We start from the raw sequence: 21,185 nt of genomic DNA, 5'->3' as shown, positions 1-21,185 counted from the left end.
GTCACCAGCTGAAGATGAAGTACCACAAATTTCGACCTAATGCTTAGTGCTCAGGGCCATATCAGTCAGGGCCATATCAGTGAGGGTTCTTTAATGTGACATGGGATCTCTGTTTTTAAGGTCATATCCAAAAGAAAAAATAAAAGTGGTTATTTACGTGTGGGGGAAATGTACACTAATTACGCGGTCACATAATAAGCATGTAAATTTCCCGCACGCATATAGTTATAAATAATTGATACGATTTATATTATATTCAATACTGCATATTTTTCCCCCCATGCGTAATGTTGGACATGGAAAATCACGTACTTAACCCCAGTGTAAATAAACACTTCTACAGCATTATGTATAAATTTACGATAATCTTTCCAAAGAAACTTAAGTTGTCATGTGCCATAGAAAGAGCTGATGGACTGACAGACATTTCACCCAAATTCTTCTGCGTTTCAATATTCAAAGTATTGAACAGAGATAACGGGAATTAAACAGCTGTATGTTACATGAATATCACGCAATCAATGCACTCGATACAACTGTCTACCCACCACGGGAACTTTTCCATCCTTAATTTCACAACACTCCAAACTGCCCACATCTTTTTGATAGAGAATATTTTCTACATAGCCCTGTAAACAGAAAATAGAAAAAACAAATGGAAAACCAATGTACATCAGCCTACACATTTCATTGTACATATAGCCTACACAATTGTACATCAGCCTACACATTTCATTGTACATACATGTAGCCTACACAATTGTACATTAGCCTACACATTTCATTGAAGATATGAAATATAAAATGTTTCATAAGGTGTAATGCTTTTACAGCAATGGCTATGCTTAATGATAAAATTTATCATTAACATCATTAACAGTTGAAATGGTATTGTTAAGCAATCTACCTGCATTGCTAAATAATATTTCATCACTACTGTAAACAGGTTTTTTTTAAATTTTCAACTGCTAAGATAGACTAATCAGATTTCTTACCTCTTTATCAATTTTATACACACCATGATGCTTACAGTATTGGGGTGTGGCAGGGACAGTGATGGCGCAAGCATCACAATTCTTCCACGGAATGTCTACAAAACACCAAATAAAATACACTAGGTTTTATTTCCACCATTTCTACCTCAACCTCAATAAGTGAAATCAAAAGTAGGCAAATTTAAAAAGTTTTTGTTAACCAAGTTGAAATAAATAATTTAAAGCAAATTCAAATTAGACTGAAATCATTTTCCACTGCGACTAGCCCGTGGGGATCCGAGTTAGAATAGGTCCTGTGGGTTTGCCATAACCTTGTTTTACTGTAGGTGAAAATAACATATTTATTTGTCAGATGTTTATGTACTTTGTAATACTACATACTGGGAAACTTTTGGCCATCCTTTCTATTCATCTCATTCATTTATTTTTACCCTTTCTTATTTTCATACATGTGAATTCACTGAGGTAAAGGGTGAGATTTTGTTCATTCAAAGGTGATATTTGGGGATCATGGAATAAGATTTTTATTGACATTGTAACAATGAAAATTTTGAAAAATTTCCTGTGCAATACTCATGTATGTATGATTCTCCTTTTCAAAAACAAACACATTTTGGCTTTTCTCTGTAGGAAAGTGATTTAAGTTCTGATCAGCTTTGACAGGTTGGCTTTTTTATCACACAGGCCCCACACCAATCAATAATTACCGACAGCTTGCCATGCCCTTTATCTGAATACACCAAAAGCTAATTAAAACCTTTTTTATTTCAATCGAAAATTAATCAATCATACTATTTCTGCAAACCATGTAAATTCTGTCTAAACTAATTATTCTAATACTGTTTATTAATCAATTTAATAATTACAATTTTTTAAATATTTGATCAGTGTCTAAAATATTAAGCATTTTTAAAATATTTTTGTTTGATTGTTTTTTTTTTTGTTTTTTTTACTTTTCAGGCTGATGGGTTGTGAGTTGTTTTTTTTTTGCATCAATCATTTCACTTTCTTATCATCTTTTGCAACCAGTGTGATCTTATTTCATAAACTAAAGTGAGGCACCATTGTAAATTGACCTATCGTCAATATTTCCTTGATTTGCTAGCCCTTTAAACATACAGGGATTGAGATTAGATCACTTTGCAGCATGGCAGAAAATTTGAATAAGGTGACAAGTATTTTCAAAACATGCCATGAATTGTTTAATCACACTTTGGTAATTACAATAATTGACAATATTGGCTATGATATCCATAGTAGATTACCTGTGGATGACTGGGACGTGTTTATGGCTTCTTACTATTAGATTTAGTTCATACGAAACGTGACAATTTTAAAGACACATAGCGATAGCCTTTTGGGGTTTTTTAAATGAAAATTTTGGAAAGTATGAGAATTCATTACCCACGCATGAGAGTGTGAGATGGGCTTGTAAAACACAAGACTCACACATGAAGCACAAGATATCACATGTATGCTTTCTCTAATTTCTCGCCGGCACTTTGTACTTTCTCTACTGAACTTCCTACTTTCTCTTCCATTTTCTACTTTCTCTTCCACTTTCTACTTTCCCTAAGGGCCAACTTCATTTGTCAAACCAGCATACGCCGAATGTGCATGTTGACCTCGATATCCCAGCGTGACACCTTTTTTCTTGTTTTTGGCCTACCAGCATACACCAAATGTAGTGGTTTTAGAAGACTGGAGAGTTTCTCACCACTTATAAAAAATGGCTTATAACATAAGTAAATGCGATTTTTCAGTATGTAGAGATGCAAATATCATTAAAATATAAAAAAATCAATACTGTCAAAAGATAACAATAAAAAGTGCAATTGATCGAGAAGTTTTTGTTATAAAACAGAATCACTGTTTATTTTGAATGTATCTATCGTATTGACATGCTTTTCTGGAATTTTTGTGAGTTATGTCAAGGATTTGGATGATTTGAATATATTATAAAAGTGGTAAGAATGATAGCAACATGTATTGCCATATTTTATCGCTGTTTTCTTTCATTTGTCTGTGCAACACTTTCTGCTGGTCATATGACCTCTGCCCTTATTCTTCTGCACTTTCTACTTTCTCTTCTGAACTTTCTGTTTAGCACTTCCACTGAAGTGTTATGGTGATACTGACCACAAGCTTTTGGAAATGATAAAATCATGTCAGTACTGCTGACCCACAGTCCCGGTCCCGACTTCACTGCCAGCTAGATAGACAACAGCAACACAATTAGTATTTCAAATTGTCAACATCAGAATACAGTAAAACATGGTTATAGCAAACCTCTAAAGCCAGTGAAAAACAGTTCGTTGTAATCAAACTTCATTATATCCAATATAATTGTCATTATTTTCCTCTCATAAAAGGGAACATATATAACATTGCAATAAGTGTGAATTCATCATAAGCATGTTTCACTGTACACTGTTCAGCACATAATCAGTCAATCAATTCCTAGTACCACAGTGTGGCAATCAAAACTTATACTCAACCAGCATTAAGTTAATGTTGTGATATCTGTTATCATAATTTCAACAAGTGTTTCTTTTTCCTTGCCTTTTCAGTGATGTTCTTGATGAGGATATCTATGTTGCAGATCAATCCATCGTATTCAGGCGTAACATACTCAGCCGGGAGAGTCACAAAAGCCCGCCCACATTGGTCATATGGATACTGCCGACCCTACTCAACAGATAGCATGCATCAAATCAAAAATTCACATTGTTATTATAATTAATTTCTTAACAGGCATAATCATTATAAGACCATCTTTAAATATTTCCTCGCATACAATTGAATGATATAAATTACACTGTGCAACACTCCCTCCTCCCATCCTTCCTATTGAATGATATAAATTACACTGTGCAACACTCCCTCCTCCCATCCTTCCTATTGAATGATATAAATTACACTGTATAACACTCCCTCCTCCCATCCTTCCTATTGAATGATATAAATTACACTGTGTAACACTCCTTCCTCCCATCTTTCCTATTGAATGATATAAATTACACAGTGCAACACTCCCTCCTCCCATCCTTCCTCTCTCTCTCTCTCTCTCTCTCTCTCTCTCTCTCTCTCTCTCTCTCCATCTTTTCTCTCCTATTCTCTAGGAATGCTGAATGTGAAATCAGTACAATATGCTGCTATTTCAGAAACTAAAAAAATGAATATTTATAGTAACATTTGTATATAGCTTTATCAGAGAGAATGGCATCAGGGTACAATAATGTCCATTTTTGCTCTTGAGTAAATGACAAAAAACAATATTTTCAGGTACTTTTAATGTATTGCGTGGAACATTTAGTCTTGTCAATCCAGCAAACATTCATCAGTGACCTAGAATAATTTTCCCAAAGAAAACATCTTTCTCTTCATAGCTCGGTGAGCTCGATCACCTAATATGCCCTTACTTCATGCAGCAGAATTTTGTATACAGCCAAGACTGTGGGGATATTGTTGAAAAGGGGTATATTCAAAATGTAAAACCTGAGAATATTCTTCCACAGAAGTATCAAAGGAATTATCTAAGACCATTTCATATGCAATATGTTGAATAGTCACCAGAAAGATTTTCATTACAAATATTATAGGCTGTTATCAAAACAAAGCTAGCTTCATTCGTATCTCAAAAAGGATATACATTTATATGAGAAAATGTTATTCTATTCACAGAAATCCCAATAAAAATAGTCCATACAAATTCAAAAATTTGCAAATCGGTTTTACAAAAATCATGCTTATCTAATTTCAAATAGGAAACACAATAATTATTTCTTGGATTTCAATTCTAATAAAATGTTAAAAGCTGCAATAATTATTTTTATATTTCAATCAATTTATTGTTGAAGAAAATATACAGTTTACACTAAAATCAAACAGGAATTAAGCATAATTGGCAGGAGTTATGCCCCTTATCCACACTTTATCTCATATGAAATTGAAACACCTAAAAGAGTGCTTTTCGCTTATTCAATATAGCAGAATTTTTACCTCTACACTTTGTTTATCCATGAAACTATTCCAACAAGATATTAGTTAGAGGTTTTTAAAAATGTAATTGTTTATATATTGACTGGATTAATTCTAATAGCACAACAGTTTGTGCCTGCACAACTGGTCTGCAGAAGTTGCTATAGTAATGGTCCCTTTTTAACCTTATATTTGTACTCTTTAAAAGTAGCACTATTAAACATGATCATTTATAGTCTACATATAACTGACACCATGTAATAACTGTACATATTGCCTGCAATTAACCAGTCTACTGATGACTTACACTGTGTAATAACTGTACGTATTGCCTGCTATTAACCAGTCTACTGATGACTTACACTGTGTAATAACTGTACATATTGCTTGCTATTAACCAGTCTACTGATGACTTACACTGTGTAATATTAGGATCTTTGACTGCTCCAGAACCTCTGCACTGATTACCTACAAAAAATCATTTTTAATTACTTTCTTTTTTAAATTTTCATAACACTACAAAAATTTATTTCCACATTATTTTCAGAATGAAATCATAATTGAATTATTCTAGCATATCCAGACTCTTTTTTCTTTCAGTATCTATCTATATATACATCATCTAGAACTCCTTTGTAATGATAAATTTTGGATAACTCCAGCATAGAAATGATACAAATATAATTATTCTAATAATCTGTACAATCATATAAAAGTATAATTATTTTCGGTTAACATCACTAGATGTAGGTTCCTTTATACAAGTTTGGTTAAGTAGGGCCTAATGTTACTTGAAAATGTGACGGTGTCCAAAAATATTAACCTAATCCTAACACTATTACCTGATCAGCACTCAAATCTATGACAATAATCAACATATTATGCTAGCATAGTGAGTACATTGATAGAGTGTGACTTCTACTATGCAAGTTTGGTCTTCAAAATGTTTTTTATATAAGCACTTGATAGATAATTTTAGTCTGCAATATTATTTAAGAAAACCTATTCCTTGTATTTACCAAAAACTTATTGCAAGATTGCGACTTTCATCTCATTGTTTAGCGATAGAAGCCAGGAGATATAGTAATGTTCAGAAATCTGATAGAAAATGTTTACTTTGTAAGAATTTAATAGAAGATGAATTTCATCTCATTTTACATATCCTTTGTACTCAATTTTAAGGAAAAGATTTATTAAGTCAAACTATTGGAAAAAACCTTCTATGTTTAAATTAGTACAGTAAATTATTGTTTACTATTAATAACTTGAAAGACATATGTAACCTTGGGAAATATATGCACCTAGCATTGAAAGTCCCAGAACAAAATGTGTAATTGTATTCTCCGTCATATGTATGTACTTTATTTTCTGATTTCAACTGTGTCATTAATGACGTATGTAACTGATTAGCTGTATAGCCTAAAGTTAATAAAGAATTGAATTGACAGGGCATATAACAGCTTGGATATCAAAAAAAGTGTAATAAATTACATGGAACTTTGAAGCCAGAGGTATAGGCCCTAGCATATTAAGCTCTTCCTGACTTAGCCACAACACACTGAATAGAAAGAAATATGGGAAACAGTGATTTAGTGCTGCGTGTGTGCTCTTGTATGGAGTGACAAGACTATCAGCTAAGGATTGAGAAAGACAGAGAGTAACAATCTACCTTTACATGTGTGCTCCTTCACCAGAGTAATGAAATGATAAGTTAAGGATTAAGAAACTTCTACTTTTACACAATTAATCCATCTCAGTCGATTTTCGTTGTACAAGTAAAGACTTACTGAATGGCCCTGTTGAGCACTTATGTATTCTGTTAAGACTTACTGAATGGCCCTGTTGAGCACTAATGTATTCTGTTAAGACTTACTGAATGGCCCTGTTGAGCACTTATGTATACTGTTAAGACTTACTGAATGGCCCTGTTGAGCACTTATGTATTCTGTTAAGACTTACTGAATGGCCCTGTTGAGCACTTATGTATACTGTTAAGACTTACTGAATGGCCCTGTTGAGCACTTATGTATTCTGTTAAGACTTACTGAATGGCCCTGTTGAGCACTTATGTATACTGTTAAGACTTACTGAATGGCCCTGTTGAGCACTTATGTATTCTGTTAAGACTTACTGAATGGCCCTGTTGAGCACTTATGTATACTGTTAAGACTTACTGAATAGCCCTGTTGAGCACTTATGTATTCTGTTAAGACTTACTGAATGGCCCTGTTGAGCACTTATGTATTCTGTTATGGTCACAAGAGCATTGATGGTTGCACCGCCGCTCCCCACATATGATTTTGGATCCTCCACAGTTAATACTATTACATCTTTCCCAATGTAACCTTTAGCTTGTCGAAGCTCCAACTCTGTTGAATTTGTTAATTGCATTATTATCATATTTCACAAACAAGGTATAGTTTAGCATATATTTTCAGCTTTGACAAGAATTTTCTTTAATGCTGGAAGCAAAAGGTCAGAGTTCATCATGGTCAATGCTATTTCCATAGACATTACAATGCACCAAGATGGTAAAGCAATAAGCTATGACATCACAGCCTATATTGCATAGTAGTATAGTAAGCCATGTCTAATACACAAAGTGAAAACAGCCTTCATTACGATGACTTGTGTGGAATATCTGACATGATATATATCGATGTATCAGTGTCCTGCCTATCCTTAAAATCATTTTCATTTTCTAACTCTTGAGAAATGAAATCTATTTTAAAACCAACCAAAACACAATAGTTCAGCTGTTTATGATTACATCTTACACTCAGTAAGAAAAAATACACACCCTTTTGAAATGCATATGTCCAGTCTTTATTGGCTGTTGTTAAAACTATAGCAGTCCACCTCACTCCTGGGCTTGCCATTCCTCTGTGGAAATGTAAACTTGATACGGCAATTGTATATATAAATGCAACAGACAAAATGTCATATCAAACTCATTATTGTGAAAAAAGTCTGGTAAACTGTCCATTTTTTTGAAATTTTCTAAGTCCAACACAGTTATTCTGCTGCATGAGGACTATTGTAAGGAAACTCAAATTTAATGTGTCATTCATAACAATAGAAACTGCTCATTTGAGTCAATACATCTGAAAGCACATCGATATACAACTACTCACAGAAAACCATGTCATTATCTGCAGGCACATTGAACAAAATTTTGAAATTATAAACTGCACATTGAATGACATTTTCAAAGACTAAGAGCTGTAAATTACCCGAAAAATCCTAGTCAATAAGAACAAAACTAATATGGGAAAGTGCAATCACTCTATAAAGTTAATCCTGGTTAAGGTAATTCCACCCCTCTAGAATTATAGGTTCAATCTTGATTGTTGATTCTTCAAATAATATATCTTAGTGACAAATAAAAATGATAAAATAAGTATGCTATGGTATTGATAATTTTTTTTATCAGTTAGCACACACACATACCTGTTATCGACATCAGAAAATTGCAATTTTCCTTAAACAGCAATATCAAAATTTCACAAAAACTGGTTAAAATGATATATATAAGGGTAAGTTTTCGTGTAATAGAAATTTTCATAGAGTGAAAAGAAACAAATTATTGTATTTTCTGATATTTGAAGACTTATTTTGGGTAACAATAAAAGAAGCTTTGTGACAATAAAAATAGACCATAGTCAGGCCATTCTGATATTAGGAAATTACACCCTTGGTTTAGTTTAAACCTAAAATAATAAAAAATAACCAAAAAATGTCAAAAATAATAGTTGAATATCTTAAGATAAATATCAACTCATAAACATAATTAATTTGGGTGCATAAAACATCGTAAAAATGCATCATTTTTGTAGAAATGTTTCATCAGGACATTACACTAAATATCAGGACATTACACTAAATAACAGGACATTACACTAAATATCAGGACATTACACCCCTCGGGTTTGAAAATGATGAATTATTATGTCTTACAGTGTGACCGTTTTTGAGGGCGAAGCAAAAAGTATTTGGATTAGAATCTATATGCATAACAGGACAAAAAATATCCCGAAGTTAGCACCTAACGTGCAAGGACAGAGCTCTAACAAAGCAGCCTAACTTTAGACATTACATGTAGGTCTGCCAATTCATTGAACGCGGGAAATATAATGCAATTTATGTAAACAGTACATTGTGACATCATATTCAGCGTCGTTGTTTAGCAAATTCACAAGGATAGGAGACATGGTTCAATCGCATTAATCGAGGCGTAATTAGGCCTATGGATGAATAAGAAAATAAGATTGACATGCTTTTATGGATTTCATGTAAAATCTCAGAACGATGTGAACTTGGGTACACGAGATTCAAAATGGAGAAATACATGTCCACGCGCTCGTATTCAAATCAACGCCATTTGGACCAAAATTTTCAGGTTCCATAGATATGGTTTAATTTTTCATTAGTTTTCTATATTTTTATTTTAAACATGTATATACGTGTTACCTATAGGGAGAGCTCTGCTCCCAAGGCCTTTTGGGCCGTGAGAGGGCTTCTTATAATTTTTCTTATTATTATTTTATGAAAGAAAAACATAGAGTTAATCAGAACAAATCTTAAAATATCATATTTTTAAAATATGCTTTAGTGTAGACAAGTAGGTAGAATTATTGTCCATCAGGTCGATCAGGACATTACCCTTATCAGGTCATTACACCGACCCTAAGAATCCTCCATTGATAAGTTTAAGAGGCCCCTATATAATTTGAATTAGAGTATTAACAATGACTGCATGGAGAGAGATATATGCATGCCTGGACAATGTTGTTGCACGCACCTGCCCTGCAAGTTGAACTGTAACCCGTTTCTTTATATTGATGTAAGATTTCGTCAACATCGGAAACGTAACAAGTCATCTAAAATAAATCTTCTACCAATCCGAAAAATTACGTCTTCTATTGAAAAAATATAAATAGTAATATTTTTAAATATCAATTATTGATTATATTCTTGGATAGTTTACTATAGTATCTAATCAGACTAATAAAAACAACAAACATATGTATCTTTCAAGAAATGCGGTACAGTGGGTTTTGTATTTTACTCAACGATCAGAACTTCCAGTGATCATGTCTATCATATGTCACATGTGAGATAAATTTATATCTTCTTCTCTTTTTTTCCTCCCTTGATCAGGGACTTTTAGTTGTACATTCCTTGTCAGTGGTGAATTTATCAGAGAGTGTGTAAGTGTTGGTGATTAATAGGCCTATGGTTTTTGTTGAATGCGGGTGGTTTCGTCCCGATTACATATTCGCACCTAGTGGATTCGCACCAAGTGGTTTCGTCCACGGGCACTGGAAGTTAATGTAAATATATAGTATGTGCATGTATAAAAAAGGAAGGGTAGGACACTCTTTTTGAGGCAAATTCGGGTTTGGGTTATTGTGGGCGTTTCTCAAACGGCCTGACGCGATGAATCGTTCACATATACCTTACTTTCAATATATGTACGGTTTCTTTCCGTTCCAATGCCGTTCATTAGAAGAAAAAGATGTTTTTACACCTCCAAGTGCCTAAGAATTTCGCTAGACTGTCTTACTTCCGGATTAATCGCACTGAATCGAAAGGTAAGTTCTGATAGGTTAATAATAAAATTGAAGTCTGAATTGACATACATTATCTAATCCATAAATACATATGTAGAGAAAATAATTCTCAGGATTATTACTTCATGATGGTGTTAGAGACTAGTGGTTAAGTACATGAGCCATGTTTGTTTTTATAGTTCAAATATTCTTATCATTATTTCACAACCAATAAGAATATGACATAAACTTATAAATGTTTATCACATTGACCAATCATAACTTACCTTTCGATTCAGTGCGATTAATCCGGAAGTAAGACAGTGTAGTGAAATTCTTAGGCACTTGGAGGTGTAAAAACATCTTTTTCTTCGAATGAACGGCATTGGAACGGAAAGAAACCGTACATATATTGAAAGTAAGGTATATGTGAACGATTCATCGCGTCAGGCCGTTTGAGAAACGCCCACAATAACCCAAACCCGAATTTGCCTCAAAAAGAGTGTCCTACCCTTCCTTTTTTATACATGCACATACTATATATTTACATTAACTTCCAGTGCCCGTGGTTTCGTCCCAATTTCAATGCAGGTAACATAAGGTAGAACATTGCCTTATAATCGAGTGGTTTCGCCCCATTAATATAACAATTTAACATATCTTAAAATTATAACGATTTAACATCAAAATTCTCACTTTTTTAAAATGATCAACTACTTTCACTTAAATATTGCTGCTTTAAGTTTATGCTATAAATTGAATTCTTCATTTCGAGATTTATATAAATATATCCAAGATTAATAAAATCACATAATAGACACACTAATTTTATCTACATAATGATAATTCTGTTTCATATGATAAATTTTACTTTAATACTGATTTTCCACAATGAATGCAACTTGCCATAGCAAAAATTCTTGGTATAATGATAGAAATGGACATAGTTTGGACATCGGTAAATTAATATACTGTATAATATTCATTAATTTCAATTCAATTGCTCATCGTTAAAAGAGAGTATGCTCTGATCAATCGTCCTGACCACTGTTGCCATATGTAAACATCCAAAAATTGTTGGTATAATGATCAAAATGAACATACCTTGGGCGTCGGTAAATTAATATATAACATTCATCCCCTAATTTCAATTCAATTTAATTGCTCATCGTTAACGGAGAGTATGCACTGATCAATCTTTCCGACCACTGTTGCTACATACACAATAGGGGCGAAACCACTCTGGACGAATCCACTTGGGGCGTACAGGTAAAGGTGCGAATCCACTAGGTGCGAATATGTAATCGGGACGAAACCACCCGTCACCGTTTTTGTTAATTATGCTGTTCGTTGGTCAATTTTTAAAGTACTAAGTTTATCAGGTTTGGCACACACCCCTATTTGGTTCTTAAGGTCCCATATGGTGGTCAATCAACCAAATCGGTACCTATGTTTACTGACCAAATCGGAGTCCAACTCCGTGCATTTTGATTTTCACCTTAAAAGCGAACACGGCGCACAATGTCCTCTGGAGTGATAAGTTCCTGACAATAATTTTCATGATAAAATATGTCTTTTATAAAATTCCACCCTAGCAATTTTTGCACATAGGCGTTTTAAAATTGCCTTCTCCATAGCATTACGTAGGTATGATAACATTGCAAACATGTATTAACATCTTAACACTTTTAATGTGGAATTGCAAACATGGGCGACTTCTGTCATGCCTGTACTTTTAGTTTTGATCATCCGGGTTTTTAAAAAACAATCATAGCCAATGAAATCACTTGATTATTGATGTCAAGCAAAAGATTATATTTTTGTATGGAGGCCCATGTGTGCAAATTTTCATTAATCCTCCGTCTAAAGACAAATAAAATACGAATCTCAGTTATAATTGCATTTAATATTGCTTACATAAATATATCCTTATATACACTTCAGAAGAAAGTCTCTAAAGGCAGAAAAGGGACCATCCTACAAACTTTGAAAAAAAGAAAACCGAAACTAAGGTCTTGACTGAAGGCAAACGAGTAACTCGCTCGTTTGACAAAAGAAAAGACACTCTACATGAAAAGGTTGTTATTCATCATCATGACATATAAGTGTATAATTTTCTTGAGAATTGGAAAATAAGAATCCTATCAATATTTAAAATTTATGATGATATGGCCTATAAAGTGATAAATTAATTCAGTTTAATCGTATAAAAAATTTTGTTAACAAATAACTTGCTTATAGTTCGGTCTTTGCATTCTGCAGACAGTTCCGATAAACAATTTTGATGAAAAATATTTTTTTAATTTAAAATGAGAAACTTGATCATACAAATGTAACAAGACAAATAAATTATTCCTATATACAAAAAAAAAGAAAGGAAAAAAAAAACAACAACCAAGGACAGAGATATAGGCCTACATGTCTCTGCACTTGCTAGAAACTACCAACGGTGATGAAATGGTATTGGGTTTTGCTCTACCTAGGGTTTTTAAAATAAACTGTTTGCTTTCAATTATTTGCAGATTTTCACTGATGGAAGCCTGTCTTAGAGACATTTTAAAATAAATGTTCCAATTCCCAACAATGTTTACCTGACTTGCATCCCGTGCCGAAATGATTTGCGCGGTCTGTCCGTTTCTAAGGGCGTGGTTTGAACGATCTGCACGTTTCTATGGGCGTGGCGTGATCATGCACGGAATGATTATTATATGAAACGAATTGCACGGGACGCTGAACGATCTGCACGAAATGCTAAATGGTTTGCACGGACCGAAACGAAATGCTTTGGAGGTGTAGTAGCACGCTTCAGGGTCTGTACAATGGAAATTTTATTCTAAATCACGAATTTTGTGCATGAATCACTTTAAAGGTGAAAGACTTGTATATTGCAACATCTGCTGAGGTCTCGATTGTTATTAAAGCACCGTCTGGGGCAAAGTATACTTATGTGAGCCCTTTATATATTGCTGGCCAACCCGCAGCGTGTCCTCAAAAATACGTTTTGCCTCGTTCATTCCTGTGTGACAAAATAGAAATGTATAAAATTTCTAATTCAATGAAGTTTTACTAAATTGGGACCGAGAATTTAATATACCAATTGCACTCATAATTGATTCATTATCTTCCTCTTCAACTTCCCCCTCCTCTATCCTTGAAAACAATTCTGCAACTGTCGTCCTCTTTTTTCTTTTAGACCATGTACTGTAGATGTTCCCGACCCCCCCCCCCCCCCCCCCCCCCCCCCCCCCCCCCCCCCACGGCACACACTTTAATCATTAGATATCGCAGAGAATGATAAAATGATGAAACTCATATATAAAGAATTTCCATTTTAACCTCAGTATATGAAACACACGTCTAGCAAACATATTTGGCTTTCTCTGAAAGCCCCTCCTCCCGTAACTTATTGATGATAGCAATCCTGATCTTTCTACCATTTACATTGAAAAGCTTTGGTTCAGTTGTAACATCAACCCAAAAAGTTCACGATTTCTGCATCAACACTTCTTTGGAAACGGCATTTCTAAAACAATAATTTAACAATTACAAATTCCGTCAATGAATTCCGGAAAATTACATTTACTTTTAGTACTAGAGGGTCGCTGTACAAACATTTTGATGACTTTATGGAATGTAACGGTACTTTCATCATGGTCAGAGGAGTGCTCTGAATTCAAAACGCAGCAAAAGTGAAACTTGACGTCCAAGTGGAAATTTAAAAAAAATTAAGAACATTATTTGTTTTGTAAGGAATAAATACGAGTGATTTTACCTTCACTTACCACTTGCTCTGTGCTGTTCATCAACTCCAGCTGTAATGCTACGGTGGAAGTTGGGGGAGTTGCCTTTTATAGTCTGCAACAATGTCAGGGAAGAAACCAAGATATCCGTGCAAATGCGCCAGTCCATTGTTTTTCAATAATATTGACACAAAATAAAATGACCACCATTTGGTCAGTATATTGGGTATACCATATAGGCATTTGACCATCATATGGGACCTTAAGTACCAAATAGGGGGGGGGGGGGGGTGCCAAACCTGTTTATCTGTTTGTTTGATGTGTTACATGTATCTATATTCTATACTTTGGATGTTGAATGTTTCACAGACACACACACACAGAGATAGAAAGAGTTTTACGTCCCATAGAGAATTGTTCACTCATATTGAGACGTCACCAACTGTAGTAATCCGAGATTCCTCTGACTCTTTCTCCCGCTTTTATATTGTGACATGTGCGGGGGAGAGTCAGAGCAGTCTCTACATTGAAAAGTGGGAATTCAGCGACACCAGCTGCTTTACCTACCCCTTACAACTTTATTTCGCTGATCTATCTTCCAAGACATGAGGATTCAATTATTGGAAGATTATTCTACAAATAGATCATGATTAATACGATGCTATCGCTATTTAAACGACGGCATGTCACACAATATAAAAGCGGGGATAAGAGTCAGATGACTGATTCTTCTAAATGCTGAGCATTTGGCAAAGGAGCAATCGCTACCTTTGTTAATGTAGTGGGTTTGACATGGCATTGGCACAAGTGGGACCCAAATTCAAGACCTCTGGGGCCCGTTTTACAAAAGAACTTACGACAAAGTCGCAAGTCATAAATTGTATTACACAGTTATTCGTTTCTTCACTATGTTACATTTGAGTGAATTATCTTACAATAAAGGGGAGAATTCCAATATGTAAAGTTGGTCGTAAGTCGTAAGTTCTTTTGTAAAATGCACCCCTGGTTATGAAGTGAATGCTCTACTACTGAGCTACCACGACTGGTCAGAGAGAGAGAAAGAGTTTAAACTACATTTGACTTGGCAAGAGCATAGACATCTAGATTTTTAATATACATAAGCCTGAACTTCTGTACACTGTTGGTCTTCCCAAGGTCTTTTATGGGTCTTCAGTTAAGTAGGTCTTTAATTTAGGTATGTCTCTCATGTGTATACTAACAGATTATTCCCTTTTTATTCCAGTTTGGCATATTACTGACTGAAACTATGGGGATTTCAGGATTGACAACCTTTATGGATGACAATCTCCATCTTTTGAAGGAAACTCGCCTACACAATACCAAGGTAGTGATAGATGGCAACAACCTGTACCATCTCATCTTTTATAATAATCACGTGGACTTCCTCCATGGAGGAGATTATGACCAGTATGCCAGGAAAATCAAAGAGTTCTTCACACTCCTTCATTCCTGCAAAATTCAGCCATATGTTGTGTTTGATGGTGGGTATGAGCAGGATGACAAAAAATTTTACACAATATTAGAGAGAGTGAAGCGGAGACTTGAAATGGCTATGGATCTTGCAAAAGGGTACAGAGGAAAAGTAATGCCTCTCCTGGCCTATGAAACTTTTAAGGCAGTTTTGTTGGAGATAAATGTACCATTTGTTGTTTGTGATTTTGAAGCTGACAAAGAAGTTGGAATATTAGCAAACAAACTTAACTGTCCAGTTTTGTCGTACGATAGTGATTTTTACATTCTCTCTCTAAGAGCGGGATTTATACCATTTGACAGTGTCAATTTTACATTGCAAGAGGACACGAGAGAAGATGGTACAGTGTACCATTACCTTCCAGCAAGGCGATATCATGTGGACAACTTCGTAAAGTTCTTTCCTTCACTAGGAAAAACAGTACTTCCTTTGCTGGCTACCTTGTTAGGGAATGATTACGTAGACATAAGAATATTCCATTCCTTCTATTCATCAGTCAGATTATATGAAGGAAAGACACAGTTTAGAATACCAAAGTCTCACACAAAGATGCAAAAAGTGATCAGCTGGCTTGAAAGTTTAGAATCCTACAATGAGGGGATTGAAAAAGTGATGGGAACAGCAGTAACTCCAGCACAGAAAGAAACCATATCATTAGCCATCGGCAAAACCATGGACGCATTTACCACTGATAAAAGTGATTCTGATTTCTGTCTTTACAGCTACTTTGAGGATAAGCATGATACAGAAAAAGAACTACCTCCAAGTAGGAACTCAGTCAGGGGATATAATGGGTCTTCTCTTCCAAACTGGTTTTTACCCAAACATAGGCAGGGGCTCATTCCACAAATCTTCTTGGACATCATAACACTGCACAGAATATTTACCCTTCCACAGGTGGAACACCCCAAGTCGCAGTCATCTCACCAGTGCTCTGTTCAACTAAGACAGCTGATATATGGAATTCTTCTCTCAGAGGATATTGCTATTGAAGCAAAGAAGGGTGAGCTTCTAGCAAACAGAAAATATGCTGTTGAAGAATACAGCAGACAGGGTTTATATTTAAAGAAGATACTTGTATGCCCAGCCACCACTTTAGAAGGATATGGTCCACTACCAAGACTAACAGAAATTCCGGGCATTTTACATACTGACAGAAAGAATCTCCTCTGTCAAGCATTAAACATACCCCCATTTACCACAGAAGAGATGACTGGAGATCTTGAGCTTGTTTTAGGAATCATTCTATATTGGATCAAAAATGCTCAACCAAAAGTAACTCTGAATCACTTGAGAGCAGCGGTGGTGTGTTTGATAATGCTGAAAGTAAAGTGGGTTCTTATACACCATGGTGCTACTGGATGTGAGGAAAATATGATAGAGGCAACTGTTTTAGACACATCCATAGAAATTGTAAAGGAAGTCCGGACCAAACTTCATCCATACAATGCAAAGCCTGAGCACAACAGGAAGCATCCAGTGGATAGTGACCTGATCCATGGATTTGCACAGTTCCAGTCCTGCATTCTTGTAGTTTTACATTTGAACTATCTCCTGCAGCGCCCGTTCCCTAGTCCATACATACCTCACATATTCTCGGGAACATTTCTGTACAATTTCTGTCAGGAGCTTGAGAAACGTAGAAGTCCTGACATGTTTATATGTGAAATGCTTGCAAAGGACTCGAAACTTCCAATGGTTTACCAAAGCCTCTTTGATGCCGTAATGAAATCTCTTCCCTCCGATGATTTCACAGATGATTCCAAATACAAGAAGAGAAGCAAATCTCACAAAAAGAAAGGAAACGCAAACAAAGGGATCTCATCCAGCTCAAACAATGCTGAAAGTATGGTGCTCTCACCAAAAGTGAAAAGGAAGAACAAATCAGGTGTACAATATGTGGCCAACTGCCCATTGACAAACAGATTTGCTGGTCTTGATTTGAGTGATGATAGCCAAAGTGAAAGTGAAAGTGACCAATAGTCACTTAGTGTGACTTGAACATAAGCGAAAGATAACACTGCAAAATATATATAACATGAACTGTTTTGATGCAATTCTCATTTCTTAGCTGTTCACAACTTTACAGTTCATGCACATTTCTTATTCCTTGTAGGAGTTATGAGATTGATCACTGTTCATTATCTTCACCTTTATAGGTGTTATGAGATTGATCACTGTTCATTATCTTCACCTTTATAGGAGTTATGAGATTGATCACTGTTCGTTATCTTCACCTTAAAGCTTTATAGGTGTTATGAGATTGATCACTGTTCATTATCTTCACCTTTCATGCATTCATCCTTGTGTGCATCTACATTGATATATGTTGTGAAGGCCTACGGTCTTAAAAACCACCATTCTAGATTTTGGTGTAAGGTGACAGGAAGCGAGTCTAGGAAAACGCTTATTGATACCTGGTCAAAGGTCACAAAACCAGCTAATGGTGACCATTTATCTCTTGATTTGTGTTTCCAATGTTTTCTTTCTGTATTGATTAAGTTGATTTAAGCAATATAATGAATAATTGTATTTTTTTTTAAAAGTCATCATATATTTTACTAAGAGTGTTCCTCATATTTTGTCTACTTTTCTGTGCTATTCAATGCTTTGGGAGAAGTTTTTATGTCACTTTTATAGTTTTTAAATTAAACATAAGTACACTGAAAAGTATTACAGTTAATGACATAAATTCAGGAAAATATATTCATAGTAACATTTTAGAAAATATGTATGGATAAATTCACAACATGTGTGTAATGTAGTTCAAGGAATGTGACCGGGAATTATGTAATTATGTAATGGGATATCCCATATTTCACAGAGACAGAAAACTTGTACTGTTCCAGTTTACCATACATGTACATTGAACCTTATCATTGAATTACATTGGCCAAGGTCCTGTGACAGAGAATTCATGTGGACTACATTAGGTATTAAAAATTCTGTTGATGGACCCCACTATTTTGCACGCATTTTGCTAAAAGCGAAAACCCACATTTTTGTGATGTCATAAGAAGGGGAACAGGTGATGCAGACCATTTTCTATCTTACTTTTGTAAAGAATTTGATTTTCAAGGGTGAAGAATTGATATAACCAAACCAACTTCTCTCCTGTAAACAAGATTTAAGCTACATTTGATTTCAATGACAAATGTCTAGTAAGTTGATGATGGTTTCAAAGGTCAAAGATAAGGTCAAGGTTTCTGGAATGGAAATTTTTTTTAAAGTTTAATAGTACCTATAGGGATGCCATCTTATAATATGCATGTAATGGGGATACCACACTTTGTATATTGTTTTATGTCTCATTCAAGAATTTATCTTAAGGTGAAGTGCCACAAATTTGACCTCTGTATTGAGGTTACGGCCATACAAGTTAAGGTTCTTTATTGTGCCAACGCTTATCATGACTCCAACCTGTGACTTTCACGTGTAATGCCTGGCGAAGGAACAATAAAGCTATGTTAAAATGTTATAAAGTAATTCCACCCTCCTGTGATGTCATCAAATTTTGCAAAATCAATGATTTATTTAGATTTATGCATAAATTTATGTGGATTTGTGCATAAATTTTGTTGGGAGTGTTTTCCCATAGCTACTTGTTAAACATAAATTATTTAAAAAATCTAAGTCATACATGTATATGAATAATCAATTATGTGTTTCAAAATATTGAATCAAAGGGCACTAACTGTGTGGTGGTGTGCTTCTGTAATCTAGCTACTTGTGGTGTGCTTCTGTAATTAGCTACTTGTGGTGGCGTGCTTCTGTAATCTAGCTACTTGTGGTGGCGTGCTTCTGTAATCTAGCTACTTGTAGTGGCGTGCTTCCATAATCTAGCTACTTGTGGTGACATGCTTCTGTAATCTAGCTACTTGTGGTGGCGTGCTTCTGTAATCTAGCTACTTGTGGTGGCGTGCTTCCGTAATCTAGCTACTTGTGGTGGCATGCTTCTGTAATCTAGCTACTTGTGGTGGCGTGCTTCCGTAATCTAGCTACTTGTGATGGCATGCTTCTGTAATCTAGCTACTTGTGGTGGCATGTTTCTGTAATCTAGCTACTTGTGGTGGCGCGCTTCTGTAATCTAGCTACTTGGAAGTCAGAGTTGGTTTATATGGATTTCTTTTTCAAGTCCATTATGCAATGGATTTCCTTTATTTTTCACAAACATATATTTTTGTAAAGAAACAGTTTCAAGAAATTGTTATGAAACACTATTGTACCATAATAACCAGTTTTTATGAAATTTAGATAACGCTGTTTAAGGAGAATTGTAATTTTCTGACGTTGATATAGGATTTTGTTCTTGTGTGTCTTGCATCTTTAAAAGTGCGATGACCAGTATTTTTATTTGATGATTTATTAGTTCTAACTCTAATAAATGAAAATTAATACACTTTTTACATTTTATCAGATAAAAATGTGAGTATGGAGTTACCTGATGCACTGTCATTTAATAGATACATACCGTCCTGATGAGGAACATCATACTTAGTGCTTACAGTCACTTAATCTCTGATATATCATTGCAATATCATAATTGGTCTGTTGATTTTTCACTAAGTTATGACCCTTGGACTTAGAAAAATAGCATGAATTATCAGTTTTCCTAACTTTTTTTTTTAGTTGTGCTTACAGATATTCATTTGATGTTCAGTACAACATGATGATTGCTTTGCCTTAACAAATTACAGATCGATTTTGAAGTTTTCCGGGTCTAGTCTTCATACCTGAATTATCAATAGTAGTTTAACATGGTATAGGTTTTATCTCAGATTTATCCTGTAATAGGGTAAATGTTTTATCTCCAATATATCCTGTAACATGGTATATGTTTTATCTCGATATATCCTGTAATATGGTATAGGTTTTATCTCAATAGATCCAGTAACAAGGTATAGGTTTTATCTCGATATATCCTGTAACATCAGTGATTTTTTAAGGTCCATTTTGGGTCCAAATTTCGGACCTTTCCCCTCCTAAAAATTGCCAATTTTCCCCCAATTTAGCTTGCATTTTTCCCAATAATAAAATTATGAAAGGAAAACGTATTTTAGAAAAAAATAAACATTCGATGTGATTTATATACATAAGACTTAACAAAGAGTTATGGGAATGATATGGATAGAATAGTTGAAAATTTTAAAAGGTTGAAGAAAATTAGATGTGTAAAATAAAGATAATATAATGTTTGATATGAATTTAAAACTTAATTACGATAAAATTGATTTTTCCCAATTTAACTGAAATGTCGACAATTTTTCCCAGTTCCAAAGCCACAGTACCCTTCTAAAAAATGTAGAAAAATCACTGAACATGGTATAGGTTTTATCTACAATATATCCTGTAATATTGTATAGGTTTTATCTCGATATATCCTGTAACAAGGTATAGGTTTTATCTCCGATTTATCTTGTAATAT

General features: G+C 34.6%; 2 protein-coding genes across 4 annotated transcripts in view; one reads left to right on the top strand and one right to left on the bottom strand.

Annotated features, from left to right (window-relative positions):
• The window catches only part of LOC125663653 (L-fucose kinase-like), a 72,915-nt gene extending 63,026 nt beyond the window's left edge, over positions 1-9,889 (bottom strand). Inside the window, exons 1-8 of one of the 2 annotated variants that reach the window (XM_056153031.1) lie at positions 9,778-9,889; positions 7,777-7,859; positions 7,194-7,345; positions 5,394-5,444; positions 3,558-3,683; positions 3,135-3,207; positions 996-1,090; positions 549-629 (exon numbers count right to left, since the gene is read on the bottom strand). In XM_056153031.1, coding sequence (XP_056009006.1) covers positions 549-629; positions 996-1,090; positions 3,135-3,207; positions 3,558-3,683; positions 5,394-5,444; positions 7,194-7,345; positions 7,777-7,855 — 657 coding nt within the window. In that variant the 5' untranslated portion in view covers positions 7,856-7,859; positions 9,778-9,889. Of the gene's footprint in view, positions 1-548; positions 630-995; positions 1,091-3,134; positions 3,208-3,557; positions 3,684-5,393; positions 5,445-7,193; positions 7,346-7,776; positions 7,860-9,777 lie in introns of those variants that run through there. The other variant, XM_048895958.2, reaches the window with a different exon arrangement.
• Positions 9,890-10,037: 148 nt separating this feature from the next.
• LOC125663647 (protein asteroid homolog 1-like) lies at positions 10,038-20,162 on the top strand. Of its 2 annotated transcripts, XM_056153028.1 has the most exons (3): positions 10,086-10,186; positions 12,473-12,606; positions 15,512-20,162. In XM_056153028.1, the coding sequence occupies exon 3, from the start codon at positions 15,536-15,538 to the stop codon at positions 17,741-17,743; it is 2,208 nt and encodes a 735-aa protein (XP_056009003.1). In that variant the 5' UTR covers positions 10,086-10,186; positions 12,473-12,606; positions 15,512-15,535; the 3' UTR covers positions 17,744-20,162. The 2 variants fall into 2 exon arrangements, with proteins under 2 accessions (XP_056009002.1, XP_056009003.1); XM_056153027.1 differs by lacking the exon at positions 12,473-12,606 and having other exon boundaries at positions 10,038-10,089.
• The last annotated feature ends 1,023 nt before the right edge of the window (positions 20,163-21,185 follow it).

The sequence above is a fragment of the Ostrea edulis genome, chromosome 1 (assembly GCF_947568905.1).
Source record: "Ostrea edulis chromosome 1, xbOstEdul1.1, whole genome shotgun sequence".
Lineage (NCBI taxonomy): Eukaryota > Metazoa > Mollusca > Bivalvia > Ostreida > Ostreidae > Ostrea > Ostrea edulis.
This window is presented reverse-complemented; position numbering and strand designations above follow the sequence as displayed.